This window comes from Sinocyclocheilus rhinocerous, unplaced genomic scaffold (assembly GCF_001515625.1).
Source record: "Sinocyclocheilus rhinocerous isolate Xijiao unplaced genomic scaffold, SAMN03320098_v1.1 scaffold1219, whole genome shotgun sequence".
In the NCBI taxonomy this organism is placed as follows: Eukaryota; Metazoa; Chordata; class Actinopteri; order Cypriniformes; family Cyprinidae; genus Sinocyclocheilus; species Sinocyclocheilus rhinocerous.
In genome coordinates, this window is record NW_015634012.1 from 605,554 (window position 1) to 623,176 (window position 17,623).

Genomic DNA, 17,623 nt, shown 5'->3' on the forward strand with positions numbered 1-17,623 from the left:
TATTTCTCTGGGGAAAAAAATCATATTTGGCTGAAATGTATTTTTAAATGTTTGCAAAAATACACTTTCGAGGTATTTTGATACTTGCATGGTATTCAGGTGAACACTTTATATATGCCAAAATATCACTTATTCTCATTTGCATGTACCTTCACAGCGCACTGGTCATCGCAACTGTATTTGACAGGAACATCACCTGCAGGAAGGCCGCCTCTGTGAGTTAATCCTGAAAAACATTTTAAAAAACTCTTTAAAGCTGAAGTGTGTAAAAATGTGTGAATTGGTTACAAACTGTCAGTACAAATGCTCCTGCCTTTCATTAGTCAGAATAGAAGGTAGTCCAACCCTAAACTGCCTGCATCGGTTGAGTCAGTGTAACACCAGTTTCACACCACAAGTGCACAGCAAATAAGAGTGCTCACATTGGAAGTGTGAGCTGCGTCCCGTTTCTGATGTGAGCACTCATGGGTGCCAGATAAAAATGTGATTCAAACGCACCATTGATGGCAGCAAAATTTGCTTTTCTTTATAGTTGTCTAGGAGTAGAGGACTAGAGGTTGTGCTACAAATATTAATTTTCTGTCATTTCAATAGACTGGGTTGTACAAGTTCTGACATGCTCTGATTTTATTCATCTGTAGAATATTTAAATGATCTTTTTTATGTGATATTGATATCACAAGAAGCATTTTGAAGCATTTTTTCTTGTTTGAGTGTCTGTTGACACTAAGTGCAAATAGCCCATCTTGTTAGCAGTAACTCTGCCCACGCTTCGCTCACATTGATTGGATGGACTGACACATCGACGACGGCGACACACACATTTTATATTGTTACTACTCTATTACTGTAAAAGAGTGGAAAGTTGTCCTTCAAGGTCCAGGAAGGAAGTGACGTAACTTTACTGATCGGCAGATTCAAAATGGTGTTGGGTTCCCAAAAAGACAGTATTAATTAACCTTACATTTAATACTTTAATGGATATATACACTTAATGTGTTTTTATTAGTGCAAATATCAGCTAACTGCTATTTATACTTAATGCAAAGAAAATAATGCTTCTTTCACTTAGTGTAAATAGCATCTATCGCTATTTGCTCTTAGTGCACATAGCCCCTACCTTCTGTTTATTTGGTTAATTATTTTATTTGAATACACTTGGAAACTCTTGTTCTTCTCCCCAATGCTTACTTAGGTCTAAGCACTTGAAAACATTATTTTTGCCCTTTTTTCACTTCCAATACGCATTTACTTTCTTTACTGTGGAAGTGATTCTAAAGTAAGGAGAATCATTAGCTTTTGGAAGTAATATCTTTCAAATTTGGTTGATGGAAAATGTTTGTGCAGTGCAACCTCTGGATAGGAGAGAGTATTTTAACAGAAAAAAATGACATTCTTCAGCTTTAATTTCACATAATGTAGCTGCATACATGAGAAATTACAGGAAAAGTAATGTTTGCTTCCTTTTCTCTGTTTCTAGGCTGCTTTCCAAGAGAATGTGGGCAGACAGGTACAACAAAAGGGCATACACTTACATAAACACCATTCAGATCCATTATAAACACCTGCACTGATCTGTAGTGCAACAGGCCGTGTTCTGTGAAGCCTGCTGAGTGTGTGTCTCTCTAATCTGATCCTCGGAGATATCCTGTCTCCACAGGGCACCTTCCCCCATGGCATAGACATTGTGACAGCGGCGGACTACTTCACAGTCGGTAACCTGAATAACTGCTACTTAACTATCAGGTAAGGAGTAAGAAGGTGACAGTGTGTGACTAAGAACTGTTTTGGCACATTTAATTGAACCCCATTGTTCTTCATAGTACACGCTGCAAACATTACAGCAGCAGGCAGATCAGTCATACACCCCATTCCTCAGAACACTTCAGTTCAAAGCACAGTCACGCTATGTTTTGAATGCATCGATGAGTGAAGGAGCGGCTACGCTGTTATGTCATTCTTGTCATTTTCTTAAGTCCCACCCTCCAGAAAAATGTCACCATTTGATTGTGGCACATTAATGTATTAAAAGAGCAATGTGAAAAATTCTAGCCTTAGGGAGCAAAGAGCCATGCTCAAGGCTTAATGCGCAGCCCGCTGTGTAAAAGCAAGAAGATGTTGCTTTCGCTTGTTAAAGAATTGGTCCACCCAACAATGAACATTTCTTGAAAATTACTCACCCTCAGGAGTTTGTTTCATCATCGAAACAGATTTGGAGAAATTTTGCATTACATCACTTGCTCACCAATGAATGCAGTGAATGGGTGCCGTCAGAATGAGAGTCCAAACAGCTGATAAAAACATCACAAAAAACCATAAGTAATCCACCACTCCAGGCAATCAATTAATGTATTGTGAAGCAAAAAGCTCTGTGTCTGTAAGAAACAAATTCATCTTTAAGACATTTTCAGGTTTGTTTTCAATCAGGCTGAGACCAACTCATTCAGGCGATCTTGGACTGATTATTTTTTGGTGTAGATCTGAGCATGTCTGGCATGTTCATATATGCCTAAACAAACAAAACTAAGGGGAAAAAACGTGCCAGGTTCAGAAGCAAACCAAAAAACACAAAAAAATCAGCCTCTTGAATTCTAACAGAGATGGTGGAAAATGGCTGTGTGAGACTTAATTTCCGACTCAATTTAAATTTTTCAGTGTCTACATCGCTGGTTTTGAGGAATACACCAAACCCTTAATTGACCACTTGGTGGCTATGAAAGTCAATCACTGGGATGGGTAAGTATGTGTACGGTTTCATGTGGATTCTTTGGTTTTGTATTTTTAACTGAGGCTGTATTTGCTTTTTATCAGGGTGATCAGAGAGCTGGCCACGAAAGGCCTGCACAATCTAACTATCCAGGCCCCTGAATACATGGCCAACACTGGTGAGAACAGCTCCATATGTCTGTTAATATATGCCAAATTCAACTCGTCAGCACATCTCTTTCACCTCTACACATAAAGGCCAAGTGAAATTTTGTAGCATCTTGTCTAGGGCTGCACGATAAATCGCATGCGATATTTAACGCGCATTTTATCAGTAAAGCCGGTTCTGTAATCAGCGGTAAATGTCTTTATTTATGATTTCAGTTGTACCTCAGCTGCTGCCCATGGCCACAGGGATGGATTTACACAGGCGTCACGGCGCTATCCTGGCCTGTGCCGAGATCACTCATGCTCTCTACGAGCTTGCCACCCAGAATAATAGGTTACACCCGCTTTCTATTGAAGCTTCGCCTAACCATAATTTTCTTTTATTTAATGCATTTGTTTCCTTGTAGTTGGGTGACTGACTTCCTGTCCTCTGACACAATTGAAGGCCTTAAAAACATTCATCAAAAGGTCTGCAGAATTAGTCTCTTGTGTTTTTGTTTTTTTTGTGAAATATAAAACAAACAGTTTATTGCAACTGATCCTTCCATATGTGCGTTTATTTCAGCTCTCTGACAGAAAGCAGTACAGGTGAGCACTGGCTTCATAACCTGGCAGTACTTATTTGTCTATAGCTTGTAACTGATGTTTTTTTGTTGTTTTTTTTTAACCCTAGGGGATTTGGTGGAGAGCTAATGAGACCAGCAGGTAAGAAAAAAACAAAATCATTTACAGTTATTCTATAGAATTGATTTGCTGCTTGTGTTGAAATGATAAACTACTATTTAAAGGGGTCATATGATGCGATTTAAATTTTTCCTTTCTCTTTGGAGTGTTACAAGCTCTTGGTGCATTTGTATAATGACATGGGTATGACATAGGTTTTACAAGGAGAAGGTGACTTATGAGGACATTACCCCATGTCCCCATTTTTCAAAACGCTTATAAATCATACAGAGTGAGTTTTTTTGAGAAAGTAAAAATGCACAAAGTTTCCTGTAAGGGGTAGGGTTAGGTGTAGGGTTGGTGTAGGGCAATAGAAAATACGGTTTGTACAGTATAAAAACCATTACGTCTATGGAATGTCCCCACAATTCACAAAAACAAACGTGCGTGTGTGTGTATGTGTGTGTGTTTGTGTGTGTGTGTGTGTGTGACATAAGGCAAGCCTCGTTACTGTTAGAACTCATTCTATGGTAAGAGATTTGAACAAACTTCAAATTGTAGCTTTCTGCTATAGACATAAATAAAACCCCAAATTGTGCAGCTTGATGAGGAGAGGTGTATACCACTTCAATTAAAATTTTGGCCTGCCAGACCGTAAAAAAGGTGCAGAAAATCACTTACAGTGAAGGACCTAAGCCATATGCTGCAGCAACATGCTAAAACCACTCAGGGCTCAGTTTTTCGAAGATCCTCCTAAGAAAGAAGTTAAAAATTTTTCATAAGATAAATTTTAAGAAGTTCGTAAGAATCTTCCAAATATAATTCTTGAGAAATTCTGAAGAATTACTGACTGATTTGTGTAGCTTTCTCAATCATATCTGTTAAAGGTAGGGTAGGTGATTTCGGAGAGTCTAACAATAGCAAGCTAGCTTTTCAAAGAATAAGATCCCACACTCCCTGCAAATCACTCTCCAAAGCCACGCCTCCTCCAAAACACATGAACGCACACAGACAGACCAGAGGCTAACCAGCGATACGATGAGAGACAGTTGAATACAGTGCTGTCAGATTACCTCACATCTAATTCACCTTTGAGAAAATATTACAGTACAAAGCACATAATATTACAATAATAACGCCTTTCATTCTCGCTCGGTCTGTAATAGAGTAATGGAACGCGCTGATGATGTAAAGTATGCAAATACATACGTTGACAGGCAGGCAGGACAGCCTATCGTAATGTTCGGACCGAATAATCTGATTGGTCGAACATTTTATGGTCATATGCCTTCCACAGATGATATAAATACATATAATGTTTAATATTTGAAACAACCCGATAAGTTCATTAAGCGTCTTACCTTTGGGGATTTAAGAAAGTTGGAGGTTATACTAACTGTAATAGGTTATTTCAGATGATTTTTAAGAACATTTTATTAGGAATTCAAGTTTTTTCTTTAGAACAATCTTAAGATAGGAAGATTCTTCTTGGGAATACAAAACATTCTTAGCTTTATTGTAAAGTTTAAAAAATACGAAGAAAATAGCAGTTAAGAAGAATTTTATTCTTAAGAATGTTTCACAAATCTGCCACAGAACTGCATAGCAACACCTTAGGAAAAATTCATTTGGATTCAAAGTGGAAATGTTGCCATTTTAAAAACGAATGATATAAAGTTTAGAGACCTGTTTTGTCCCATGTCTTAAGAATCAGTGGATTAGTATTCAGAAAAAATATGACATTACAGATGTCTCTGAATCATTCACGGTACAAAGCAACAAAACAGAGGCCCAGTTATTGCTTTTTTACACCCTGATCTGGTTTTCCCTTGTCTTTTTTTTCAGTCTGTTGCCTCATTGAAAAGCTCTCTCTCTCCAAGATGCCTTTTAAAGATGACCCAGTTATCAGTGAGTCAACCAAACCTCTTTACATTTGCATGATTTATGATATTGCATGATACATTTGCATGAAAATAAATTACTACTACTACTACTAGTACCACAAATATCTCATGGAGGAGTGATTGTTTGACGGATTTGTGATGCCTGCAGCTGGTTGGCAATGGCTAATAGACGACAGCTTGAAGAACCTTCACCTGTTCTCCAGCGGGGCCAGGCGGGGTATACAGGTACAGTCCACGCCTCAGCACCCAGAACGGCTTTTTACAACTGTACCATCTATGGTTGTTATGAAAATATAATGCGTGTTTTCTGAAGGATGCCGCACTCTCAGCACTGGCAGCGTTGTGTCTGCAGTATTATCAGGTTGAACCAGGGGTAGCCGATGTGGAAATGCAAGGTACAGTAAACGCTGAACAAGCACTTATGGGTGCGTTTTTGGGTGTACACATACTTTTGGCCATTAATTGTTTGTTTACATCCATTTGTTGCCATACAGATCAGCTGGTTAGTCAGTACCTGTTGGCCCTGGAGAGTCCCGAGGTTCTGACGCGCTGTGGCTGCGCTCTCGCCCTGGGCTCACTGCCTCCGTTTATGATCCGTGGCAAACTCCAGAAGGTTCGACCTCATAATGTCTCGTCTGCTCAAGTCTGTGTCTGAACTGTTAGGTTGAGTTTGCGTTCTCAAACTTGTTCCCTAGATCTTGCCTGGGCTCCAGGCCGCCTGTAAGGTTGTGCAGAAAGCGGCAAGTCTAACAGAAGCCAGGAGGGATGCGGCCACAGCCATGTCTCAGTGAGTAACACCTTCTTATGTCTCCTTTGCGCTTGAAGAACCAGTCTGCCAACGCCTGCTCCTTCCTGCAGGACCTGAAATTCATGTCTCCATTCACTGCTTTGTCCCATCTTGCATTGCATGTCCATGTGTCCTGTGCTTTCTTGTGCTTCTCAGGGTGGGTGTAGCTGTAGGAGTTTGTGCACAAGGCAGCCCAGACCGTGTCCTGTGTGAGGGCAACATAAGGCCTGTGTATGAAGCCTTGCTGGGCTGTATGAACGACTACAGCACGGACAGCAGAGGGGACGTCGGGGCCTGGTACGTTCACATGCTTTCTTAGGGGTGCATAGTTGTGTTGCACAATATACAACAATATGCACCAGTGTCAAGTCACCTTTATTTATATAGCGCTTCATACAAAACAGATTGCAGATTGCTTCAGATTAATGAAATAAACATTTTGATGATGATGATAATAATAATTATTATTAATTAAATGCTATTTTACAATACAATAGTGTTACTGTCTGTTTTTTTACTTTTTATAATGTAATATTAAAAATATTTTTATAATGATAATAGTAACTGTTGTTATTATTATTAAAAGCAGTGCTACTACTACTTTTTATATTACAGTACCGTAGTATTACTATAGTAATGCATTTTTTATTAGTTTGTTTCATTTTAGGCCTTAATAAAATAAAAAAATATTTTATTATTATTATTAGTATTGTATAGTAATAATTGAATGGGTTCCATAAAACAACTCTTGGTTCTTGTGTGAGTTTTTCTCTGTGTCCTAATTATGTAATGATAAGTTGAATCTGTTTAAAGTAGCCATTGAATGTGATTAATGATAAAACAATTCAAAACAATTTAGGCAATAAATAAAAAAAAAAAGTAAGCAAAGTTAGTTGAATTCATGTTTTATTTAAGTATTTAATGTATCAAATTATTTGACTAATTATTTGTCATTTAATGTATCAAGTTATTGAAAGCCCTAATATATTCATTTAATTAATTTACCTTTTTAAATTTGGCTTATTTTAAATGTTACTCAGTTTGCACGGAACTTTAATTTAGGCCCAATCCCAATTCTACCCCTTAGCTCTTCCCCTTTCCCCTAGATAGTGCCACAACATATTTTCATGTTTGATCAGGCCGATAACCACCATAGACATTGAGGAGGGCTAGTACCCCCAATAATTAGAAATCGCTAAACCCTTTCCTCAAATATTGCTAATTCGAGAGAGAGAGAGAGATAGAGAGAGAGAGATGAAAGTTGCGTGTATGCGCGTCTGTGTGTTTCTCTTTTTAGAGTTTACTTCAAAAACAGCTATTTTATCCTCACATTACTGGAAAATATAATGTAGTGATTCAGTATTTAAACTGTTATTAATAAAAGTCGTGGGGCAGCATTAACAAGTTTCTTTGCTCCTGGATGTGTGAGCTGCGCGATATCTTGTGTGTGTGTGTGTCAGTAAGCGGCGCGTTAATATCGAACGGTAATTAAAGGCTCTAATGCACACACCAGCACACCAGTATAGGTGTGTGTATTGTAGGAGCTAGATGACGTATGATGACGTGTGACGTATAGTAGTGGTGTCCCAATTCTTAGGGGAATATTTTCACCCCTACCCCTTGACACTCTGTTTCAAGGGACAAGGGGAAGGGGTAGGGGTAGGGGAATTCCTCACATTCCCCACAGGTGCCTCCAGGCACAACAAACCTTCAGCATGATGCTGGAAATGTAAACAATCAACATAATGCCTTCATAACAAACAAAGCATAATCAAATATTTGAAATATTTTGTGTGCTTGTGGTTCTCTGAAAGCAGTTTGACAGTCACGGTGTCGCTCTGACTCTTTGCTCTCGTTCTGTTTCAGGGTGAGGGCGGCTGCAATGACCAGCCTTATGGAGGTGACCCTGCTGGTGGTGGCGTCTGCTCCAGAGCTCCTCTCCTCTGACCTGTAAGACACTGTCAATCTCACTTAAAGTGAGAGTTTACCCAAAAATGAAAACTATGTCCTCATTTACTCACCATAAGTTGTTTTAAACCTATATGAGTTTCTGTCTTCTTTTGAACACAAAAGAAGATATTTTGAAGGATGTGGGTAACCAAACAGTTTCCGGTCCTCATCGACTTCCATAGTATTTTTTTTTTTCACACTATGGAAGTCATTGGCTACCGTCATCTGTTTGGTTACCCACGTTCTTCAAAATATCTTCTTTAGTGTTCAGCAGCTGAAAACAATTCATACAGGTTTGGAACAACTTGAGGGTGAGTAAATGGGGACACAATTTAAATTTTTGGGTGAACTATCCTTTTAAACTTTAGTTGCAGTAGATATAATGCACCATTTAAGACTGCTCACAGTTATTTCTCTTATTTTCTGTAGTGTTCAGCGTATGATGTGTTGCCTGGCCCAGCAGGCTGCAGAGAAGATCGACCGCTACCGAGCCCACGCCGGCACCGTTTTCCTGCATCTGCTTCACAGCACAGACCCCGCAGTACCTCACATCCCCCACCGGGAGGAGCTACTGAGCATCTTCCCTCTGTGAGTGCCACAGGGGTGTAATCATACTCAGGAGTGTGTTAAAGGGGTCATATGATGCGATTTCAAGTTTTCCTTTCTCTTTGGAGTGTTACAAGCTGATTGTGCATAGATAAGATCCCTGAAGTTGCAAAGACTAAAGTCTCAAAACCAAAGAGATATTCTTTATCAAAGTTAAGACTGTGGATCATTTAGCTAACAACACAGTATTAAGAATTAGCGTATGTAAACTTTCGAACGGGGTAATTTTTTATAAATTCAACTATTATTTTCTCTTGTGGACTATATGTAAACGTCTTTTATGTGAAATATCTTATTCAGGTCAGTATTAAATAAAAAAAATAGCATGTATTTTGCATGATCCCTCTTATTTTAGTAAAATAATCAACATTTTGCAGATACTGCAAAGTGTTATGTAAAATTTTGACCACAACTGTACCTACACCTCTCTGCACCTCTAGGTTGCGTGCAACAGATCAAATGCGTCAGGCATTAACTTGGCTTACATTATGTCATTAAATTTGGGAGGTGCACACTTGCATTGAAGTTTCTGGAAAGTACATATTTTTATTTGCACTGCTTACAGTTTAAGCTGTAGTTGAATAAAAGACGCATCCCAAATGCTTCACACATGTTTATCTCTGACCTCTGGTGTTTTAGAGAGACAGGAACCTCCCTGAACTGGAACGCCGCGTCACAGGCCTTCCCTCACATCACGCAGCTGCTGCGGCTGCATCAGTACCAGTACCACACGCTCCTGGGCCTCACTGTGTCTGTGGGTGGCCTCACCGAATCTACAGTAGGTTGCATCACATCAGCACAACCATTAAAGCACAGTTCACCCTCAGTCGCCACTTTTTTCCCTTGAGAGACTTAAAGTGTATTTTGCTATAAACAGAAATGTAACCTTTATAAAGGTTAAAACGGACAGTCTAAAAAACTTTTTTTAGTTACACTTTAGAATAAATTAATAATTTAATAAGTTAAAGTTCATTCTAATTACATTTTAATCAACTGACAGTCCTGTTGTAAACAATAGCAAACAATACTACATCACATAATAAAATAATTAGTTAATAAATAATTAGTAGTTCATTCCAAAGAAAGAAAATGAAAGAAAATTCAGTTTTATTTACAGTAAGTTGGTGAGATTTTAAAAATATTTTACAAAAATATTATTAATTTTTTTTTTAAATAAGTGTTTTCACTTTGAATATATTTTCAAATGTAATTTATTCCTGTGATGCAAAGCTGAATTTTCAGCATCATTACTCCAGTCTTCAGTGTCACATGATCCTTCAGAAATCATTCCGTTATGCTGATTTGCTGCTCAGGAAACATTTAGTATCAATGTTGAAAACATTCTTGCTTCTTAATATTTTTGTGGAAGCCATGATACATTTTTTTCTGGATTCTTTGATGAATAAAAAGTTCAAAAGAAACATCATTTATTTGAAATAGAAATCTACTTTAAAATTGTCTTTACTTTTCTTTTGATCAAGTTATAAACACATTCATTTCTTACAAATAAATAAATAATAATAATACATTTTAAAAAATGCTTCTATGCATTGGATGCCCTGGAATGCGTTTCACAGACCCCGGTTGAAAATCTTGATTAAAAATAAACATGCAATATAACCAGACCACAGAGATCAGAGTAAGCATATGAAGCAAACCGTAAGGTCACAGAAATGGATCAGTTAGAATAAACTGCATTGTGAGAAAAGACACAACAGTGACCAACAGAGGGAGCAGTCGACACTGTTCTCCAGAGAGTCTGTCTATGGTGACCGTGGTCAGGAGTGTGAATAGTGTCAGGGAAAATTAGACTATTAGATCATGTAGTTTTATTTTGCATTGCTCCATTTCAGATTTGCAAGAATTGCAACACAAAAGTGGTCCGCTATTTTGGGTTTTCAAAAATAAGCTGGTGTTGAAACGCTTTGGTGTTTTATGAAAATTCCTGACATGTGTTTGAATAAACTGAAATTTTGCCACAAATGCAAGTCTGTGCCCATCCTGGCCTCAAAGTGCACAGGGTGTAAACGGCTTAGAGGCAAAACCACAGCGCCGCCAGCAGGCCAGGATTCATTCAAAACAAATTTAGCTGGAACCGAGCAATCGGGATTGGCACCGTGTCCCTTCACATTTGCGCTCATGCTTTCAGTGGTGACTGAGGGCCCCTGGAGGGATCTTCAGCTCATCAGCTCATACACTTGATCTTTTCCTCTCTCCTTTACTCTGTAATGCTGTTTTGTTTTTATTAGCATTTCCTTACACCCTATACTTTTTTTTTTTTTCCTGTTTTGTTTGCTGATACAGTTTTTTCCTCATTTATACATTACCATTAAAAATGGTCGGTAAGATTTTTTACATTTTATTTACTTTTTTTTAATGTTTTGAAATGTCTCTTGCTGTATGCCCACCAAGACTGCATTTACAATCAAAAATACAGAAAAAAACGAATATTGTGAAATATTACTGTGATTTAAAATAGCTGTTTTCAATTTGAATATATTTTCAAATATAATTTATTCCTTGATGCAAAGCTGAATTTTCAGCACCATTACTTCAGTCTTCAGTGTCACATGATCCTTCAGAAATCATTCTATGCTGATTTGCTCCTCAAGAAACATTTCTCAGTATTATCAATGTTGAAAACAGTTGTGCCGCTTCATATTTTTTGTATAAACTATAAACAACAACAACAAAAAAGATCAAACATCAAACTTTCAAATGCTAGTGTATGTTTTTTTTTCATTATTATTATTATTTTTATTATTGCTCATTTTGGGATTGGATATCATTTTAGTAATTTGATATTCTGTGGAATGTATTTGCACATTTAAAGGGATAGTTCACCCAAAAATGAAAATTTGATGTTTATCTACTTACCCCCAGGGCATCCAAGATGTAGGTGACTTTGTTTCTTCAGTAGAACACAAACGAAGATTTTTAACACAAACCGTTGCAGTCTGTCAGTCTTATAATGGAAGTGAATGGGCTCCACGGCTTTGAGAGTAAAAAAAAAACATACACAGACTAAACAAATTAAACCCTGTGGCTCGTGACGATACATTGAGGTCTTAAGATGTGTACGTGCTCTGGCATAGTAGACGCATGAGCGGCAGCAATCTGTCGCGCGTATACGTCACTCATTGGATGTTGTGAACGCGCTCAGGACAGTTGGACATTGAGGTGGATCAGAGGTAAAAAATTATATAAATACTGTTCAGTTTCTTGCACAGACTGATCGTTTCGTGTCTTAAGACACAAGCCTTTCGTGTCTTAAGACTTAGTGCATTTATGTATCGTCACGAGCCGCAGGGTTTAATTTGGTTTTGTCTGTGTATGTTTTTTTGACTCTCAAAGCCATGGAGCCCATTGACTGCCATTTATAGGACTGACAGACTGCAACGGTTTGTGTTAAAAATCTTCGTTTGTGTTCTACTGAAGAAACAAAGTCACCTACATCTTGGATGCCCTGGGGGAAAGCAGATAAACATCAAATTTTCATTTTTGGGTGAACTATCACTTTAAGCCATAGTTGTTAACATATGAATGTATTTGCACTGCATAGGTCAATGGCATGACACATATCTTTTATCTAGATAAATTCTAAATATAGTTAAATATAGTTATTAAATAAATATCAGGTAATTTGACCTTTTTATAAAATAGCAGTGATATTTCATGTTGTAAAGCCTTATTTCTATATATAAAGTGTGGTAGATATAGATTTTCTTTCTCCATCTTTCCTCTGTTCCGTTTTCTTAGTGTTTTAGGCTCAGTGCCTCTGCTCCAGTGGCTGCTGGGATATCATCTTTGAGCATGATTTTCAAGTCCTTTTGTTATTTATAGCCACCGGTGTTTGTTGATGAAGAAAAAAATAATGTAAATGCCTTTAACAGGAGCTTTGAGCGCAGTAAATGTCAACTCATCTGCCAACTGGACCTATAAATGAGCCCCCCAACCACCTAGAACCGGCAGATTTTGATTAGAGCCACAGTAGAGGTTACGCTCTCACCTTCAGCCTGGAACTGTGTGATCTCTCTGAGCCAAAACTGCTGGATAAATGAGCGGTTCTCACAGACTCGGTGCTGAATGATGGAGCTTCTCTCTGAAGCTCTGCTCCCTCTGGACCACTCAGCAGATTTTGGACTGATACCACACATAATCGTGCACCATCTGACCCCTCACACACATTAACACACTGCTGCATGGGAGAAGTTTACATTAAATGTGAGCTATCAAAAATACATATTTAATTATGATTATTTTATCACTTTATAATTCAAAATTATATTGATCAAAGCATATACAAGGTAAAACTTAATATATACATATAAATTCCATGTCTGAAACATCTGCAGCACCATATATTCTACAAAAATGTGAATTTATATGATTAGTTGTGGAAACAAATACATTCAGTAAGACCTTCAGATAGGTTTAACAGCCTGAAAGGCTAAAAATATTTAATTATTTCACACTATCTTGAAGAAAAAAACCTTTATTTGCAAGATGCCACAACACAGTTGTGAGGTACAATGTATCACATACTTGAACATTTATAATTTTCATACACAGTCGCATAAAACTAGATGCTTTTGAAGAAGCACTGTTGGCAGTCTTGACTCATTTGGTGCTTAAAACACTTTTTACAATTTAAAAGTTCTATATGTAAATGCAAGACCAAGTAGTTAAGTATTTTAGTTTTTAAAAAATGTATTTAAGTGGGACATGGGTTTAAATCTTAAAATCATTATTTTTAATAAACTAAAAGCAAGCAAAACATCAACTTTACTTGACAGACAATGCTCATAATGTGCTTTATTTGTATGGAAAATAGCCTTTTGTACATTTTACTCCATGAAAGGAGGGTGGGTAGGTGATAACCGACTTTTCAATTGAAAGAAGCTGATCTAATAGGAGTATGACTTAAAGGCACAATATGTAATTTTTGCCGCTAGAGGGCGCATATTCAAAATAAACAAAGAAACAAAGGCGTAGTTTGATGACGCTGTGACTGAGTGTGGAATCATGGGAGTTGTCGTCTTCATCCCCACAGCCGATGCAATCCGATGGGACTCGGGCAGAAATCATGTTCATGGATGAGCTAATGATTTATTTATTTAGTAGAATGAAGCAGGGTGAGGCTGAAAGCCATCGAAGCGAAACGAGGCACTAGTTAAAATTGCTTATTTCTCTGGATTTAAACATTCTTCGAAACATTTGGGATAATGTAAGTACACAAGTCAGCAAAATATATAACACTGTTCTAGTGGTTTTTGGATATTTTAATAAATCTTACATATTGTGCCTTTTAAGAGTAATTTAATATTAAATCATTTGTAATTATAATTAACATTTATTTTGTTAATAAAGTCTATTAAGAAATAAAAATGGTCACAGTTTAGTTTGGGGATCAATTCACTAACTATTAACTGTGACTTTTGCATCAAACTCCTAATTTGCTGCCTATAAATAGTAAGGTAGTTACGTTTAGGTATGGGGTGGATTAAGGGATCTAAAATATGGTCATGCAGAATAAGGCATTAATATGTGCTTTATAAGTACTAATAAACAGACAATATGCTAGTAATATGCATGCTACTGAGCAACTAGTTTTTAGTGAGAATTGGTCCCTAAACTAAAGTGTTACCATACAAATAATAATAATTAATAAATGTAATTTTAACCATTAATATGGCAGTCCGTCACTAGTGAAAATCTGCTTGTGTGTGTCTGCAGGTGCGTTATTCCTCTCAGTCTTTATTCGAGTACCTGAAGGGCATTCAGCAGGATGCCACAGTGCTTCAGCAGTTTGGAGACACGTTGTTACGCATCTTCAGGAATAACCTTCGCAATGACAGGTACAACTGCAATGCAAAACACAACATAGCCACAAAACAGCTGAATGTGTCATACAAATGCAGGACGGAAGAGGTGGGCCAAGGTATGACCAAGATCTTCTGTCACAGTATGGGTAGTTTTACATCTTGGTAACGGAAAATATGCTTGGAAATCCATAAAAATGCTTTATATATTAAATAACAATGTGGTAATGTCTATTTTTGACTTTTTTTGGAACTTAAACCAAATCATAACATTATATTTTGTATTTATACTTTTATGTTTTGATTCGCCTACAGAGTTTCTGTACCTTTGCTGAAGATGGTGGACCAAATCCTTGCTAATGGCTGCTTTGACCTCTTCGCCAGCGAGGAGAGGTGAGCGTGGGAAAGCCCAGTGTACATTACTGCCTCCCTTGGCTCAGATACACAAACCATCCAGAGCTCGGCAGGAGAGATGATATCATGACAGAAATACACAGAAAGGATTCACACAGGGAACCTTTGGGAGAACTTAAGATGAGCCCCGGCCAAGTCGTGTGTTGAAACGGGGAGACTGAGGGTGGATGTGTGTGTTGGTTTGATGTAATTTCTCTGTTTTCAGTCATCCGTTCTGCGTAGAGCTGCTGGCGATCTGTAAAGAGGAAATCAAGAAATCCAAAGATGTGCAGAAGTTGTTGTCGTGTATAGCTGTGTAAGTTGCATTTCCTGCACTCTGTGGATGTATGGGTCCATAACAAGTTGGGTGTCCACCTTAGAAATAATCACCATTTTTATAATGAGCCCATCAGATGTAAAAATCTGACATTAATCTTAGCATGTAATAAAATATGATATGTATTGTTACTTCTGTAAAGCCATATTAAGGCAAGACACTACAGGCAAAAACTTTGGTTTTCATTTACTGGTCAGTTTTGCTATTTTGATCTATTTGGCCCTTCATTAACGTTTCAGATTAGTGGAAAGTAAACATCCAAAATACTTTTTAAGTGCATTTGATCTATTTGCGTCTGTAGATTTCAATTATAAGGCATAGCTTTAAAGCTTTTTTCTCAGAATGAGTTATTTCTCCTGCACTGAGGCAGACATCTCCACTTCGGTAGCGCTTACATACAACAGACCTTAAATTTGTATTCCTATCTGTATTCTGAAGGTTTTTACAGAGGAATTTGTTCATACCATTTGCCTGATTTCATATATTTTATTCCTAAAAACATTGTCCTGTTTTTCTGATTCGTGCAGTAATAAAAAAATATCCAAAATCTAAAAACTTCAAAAACAAAGGGATTTTGAACCTGGCTTTATCTGGACCTCAGATTTATTTTCTGGAAATGTTTGCAAATTAGTGCAGATTTCCTTAGATAATGCCTCGTTTGCATATTTAACCGTAACAAATCTGTAAATTTGTAATACAAAAAAAAGATTTTAATAATGTAATCAATCAGCTTCAAGTACAGTTATTTCTACTAGTTACTCCACTCCAATTAGTTATTTCTATTAATTATTTTTTACCCTATTCACCTGGGTTGTCTTGCCTTAAATTATTATGGGAGATCCTTCAAGCAGTGTAAAAAGCTTTCTGAATTTTTCCTTTTTAGCTTTTTTTTTTCTGTTTTTTAAAAATAAACAGAAAATAGTACAAACATCGATTAAATGATTGTATTGAACTTAAATATTATGTGAAACTTTAGATAAATTATTTTTATCAGTTCCTCACCACCTCATACATTTATAAAAAATATTTAACTAAGCAAATCATGATTTATTTTCACATTTCTTCATCAATGTTTAATAAAAACTCTTTTTCTGCTATCAAAAACACATTTTCCTTAAGGTTTTCTTTAACCCCGTTTTACCCTAATCTTTGTTTTCAGACATTTTTTGAAAATGTTTCAGACTTTTTCAAGAACTGTTGTCAACTGAAGTTTTGATTTAATCACTCTAAAAATGTGATTTCAAATGTGTCTTCTGGTTTTAGTTTGATCTCTCTTGTGATTGGTCATTATGTCTGAGCTCTCTCTCTGATTGGCTCTTTGACCGTAGGTTCTGTGGAATGGTGCAGTTCAAGGGTGATGTGAGGGAGAAGGTCTTAGTGCAGCTGTTGATGTTGCTCTGTCACCCCTTCCCTGTGGTGAGACCATTAGCAGGCCACTTCAGTCCAGACTTAGTCTAGGCACTCGTGTTGTATCCCAGGTTTAATTCTGACTCCATTGTCTCTCTTGGGTCTGAAGATCAGGAAGACGACTGCCAGCCAGGTATACGAGATGCTCTTGACCTACGATGATGTCATTGACGATGATCAAGTGCTGACTGATGTCATGGCCTCGCTTAGTGACACTAATTGGTGAGTGTTGACATGGGGCTTATTGGGGGATTATGATGAGGACTTCAGCACAGCTACCGTTTTAATGGTCGTTTCTTGTTTCCTGTATTAGGGAAAGTGACATCGCCACAATGCGGACCCACAGGAATCAGCTCTGTGATTGGTTGGGAGTGCCCAGGCCGATTCTGGTAACCAAGGTAACACATTTAGGCGACTAAAGAGGTTTTATGGGAGAAGATTTTGTAATGTGGTGGCTGTTGCATCATACCAAATCTGACATCCAGATGCTGCTTCCAGCGTTACTCATCCACTGGTGGCTGAACAAGGGGTTTTTTGAGCATTAGTGGGTGTTCAGTTCTCCTAAACGGGCACAGAAACCATTAGGTTTTGGTTACGGGAAAATGTGTTAATAATCTGTGATTAATATGGCTTTCTCAGACGATATGAAGACTGGCTATCTGTTTGTTCACATGCTTGAATGCACAATACAGTTCATTGAAACTGTGAAACAGATGAGCTGTCACTCGATGAAATGAAAGTTATTGTGATAGCCTGATATAGAAACATTCACCTAAACCTGAAAAAAAGATGCATAATATGCATAATATAATTTAAAAGTGGTGCCTTTATTTTGGTCTTAGTGCATTTATCTTCTCTTTTTTTTTTTTTTTTTTTTTTT

General features: G+C 37.4%; 1 protein-coding gene across 1 annotated transcript in view; it reads left to right on the forward strand.

Moving 5' to 3' along the window:
- tbcd (tubulin folding cofactor D) overlaps positions 1-17,623 on the forward strand; it is a 34,745-nt gene that overhangs the window by 15,904 nt on the left and 1,218 nt on the right. Inside the window, exons 15-38 of the mRNA XM_016558787.1 lie at positions 158-215; positions 1,481-1,510; positions 1,661-1,746; positions 2,656-2,736; positions 2,812-2,885; positions 3,091-3,208; positions 3,282-3,342; positions 3,440-3,462; positions 3,548-3,579; positions 5,383-5,445; positions 5,590-5,666; positions 5,755-5,836; positions 5,936-6,054; positions 6,137-6,228; positions 6,385-6,525; positions 8,095-8,178; positions 8,608-8,766; positions 9,424-9,562; positions 14,521-14,642; positions 14,922-14,999; positions 15,226-15,315; positions 16,665-16,752; positions 16,853-16,965; positions 17,057-17,141. Coding sequence (XP_016414273.1) covers positions 158-215; positions 1,481-1,510; positions 1,661-1,746; positions 2,656-2,736; positions 2,812-2,885; positions 3,091-3,208; positions 3,282-3,342; positions 3,440-3,462; positions 3,548-3,579; positions 5,383-5,445; positions 5,590-5,666; positions 5,755-5,836; positions 5,936-6,054; positions 6,137-6,228; positions 6,385-6,525; positions 8,095-8,178; positions 8,608-8,766; positions 9,424-9,562; positions 14,521-14,642; positions 14,922-14,999; positions 15,226-15,315; positions 16,665-16,752; positions 16,853-16,965; positions 17,057-17,141 — 2,095 coding nt within the window. The remainder of the gene's footprint in view (positions 1-157; positions 216-1,480; positions 1,511-1,660; positions 1,747-2,655; positions 2,737-2,811; positions 2,886-3,090; positions 3,209-3,281; positions 3,343-3,439; positions 3,463-3,547; positions 3,580-5,382; positions 5,446-5,589; positions 5,667-5,754; positions 5,837-5,935; positions 6,055-6,136; positions 6,229-6,384; positions 6,526-8,094; positions 8,179-8,607; positions 8,767-9,423; positions 9,563-14,520; positions 14,643-14,921; positions 15,000-15,225; positions 15,316-16,664; positions 16,753-16,852; positions 16,966-17,056; positions 17,142-17,623) is intronic.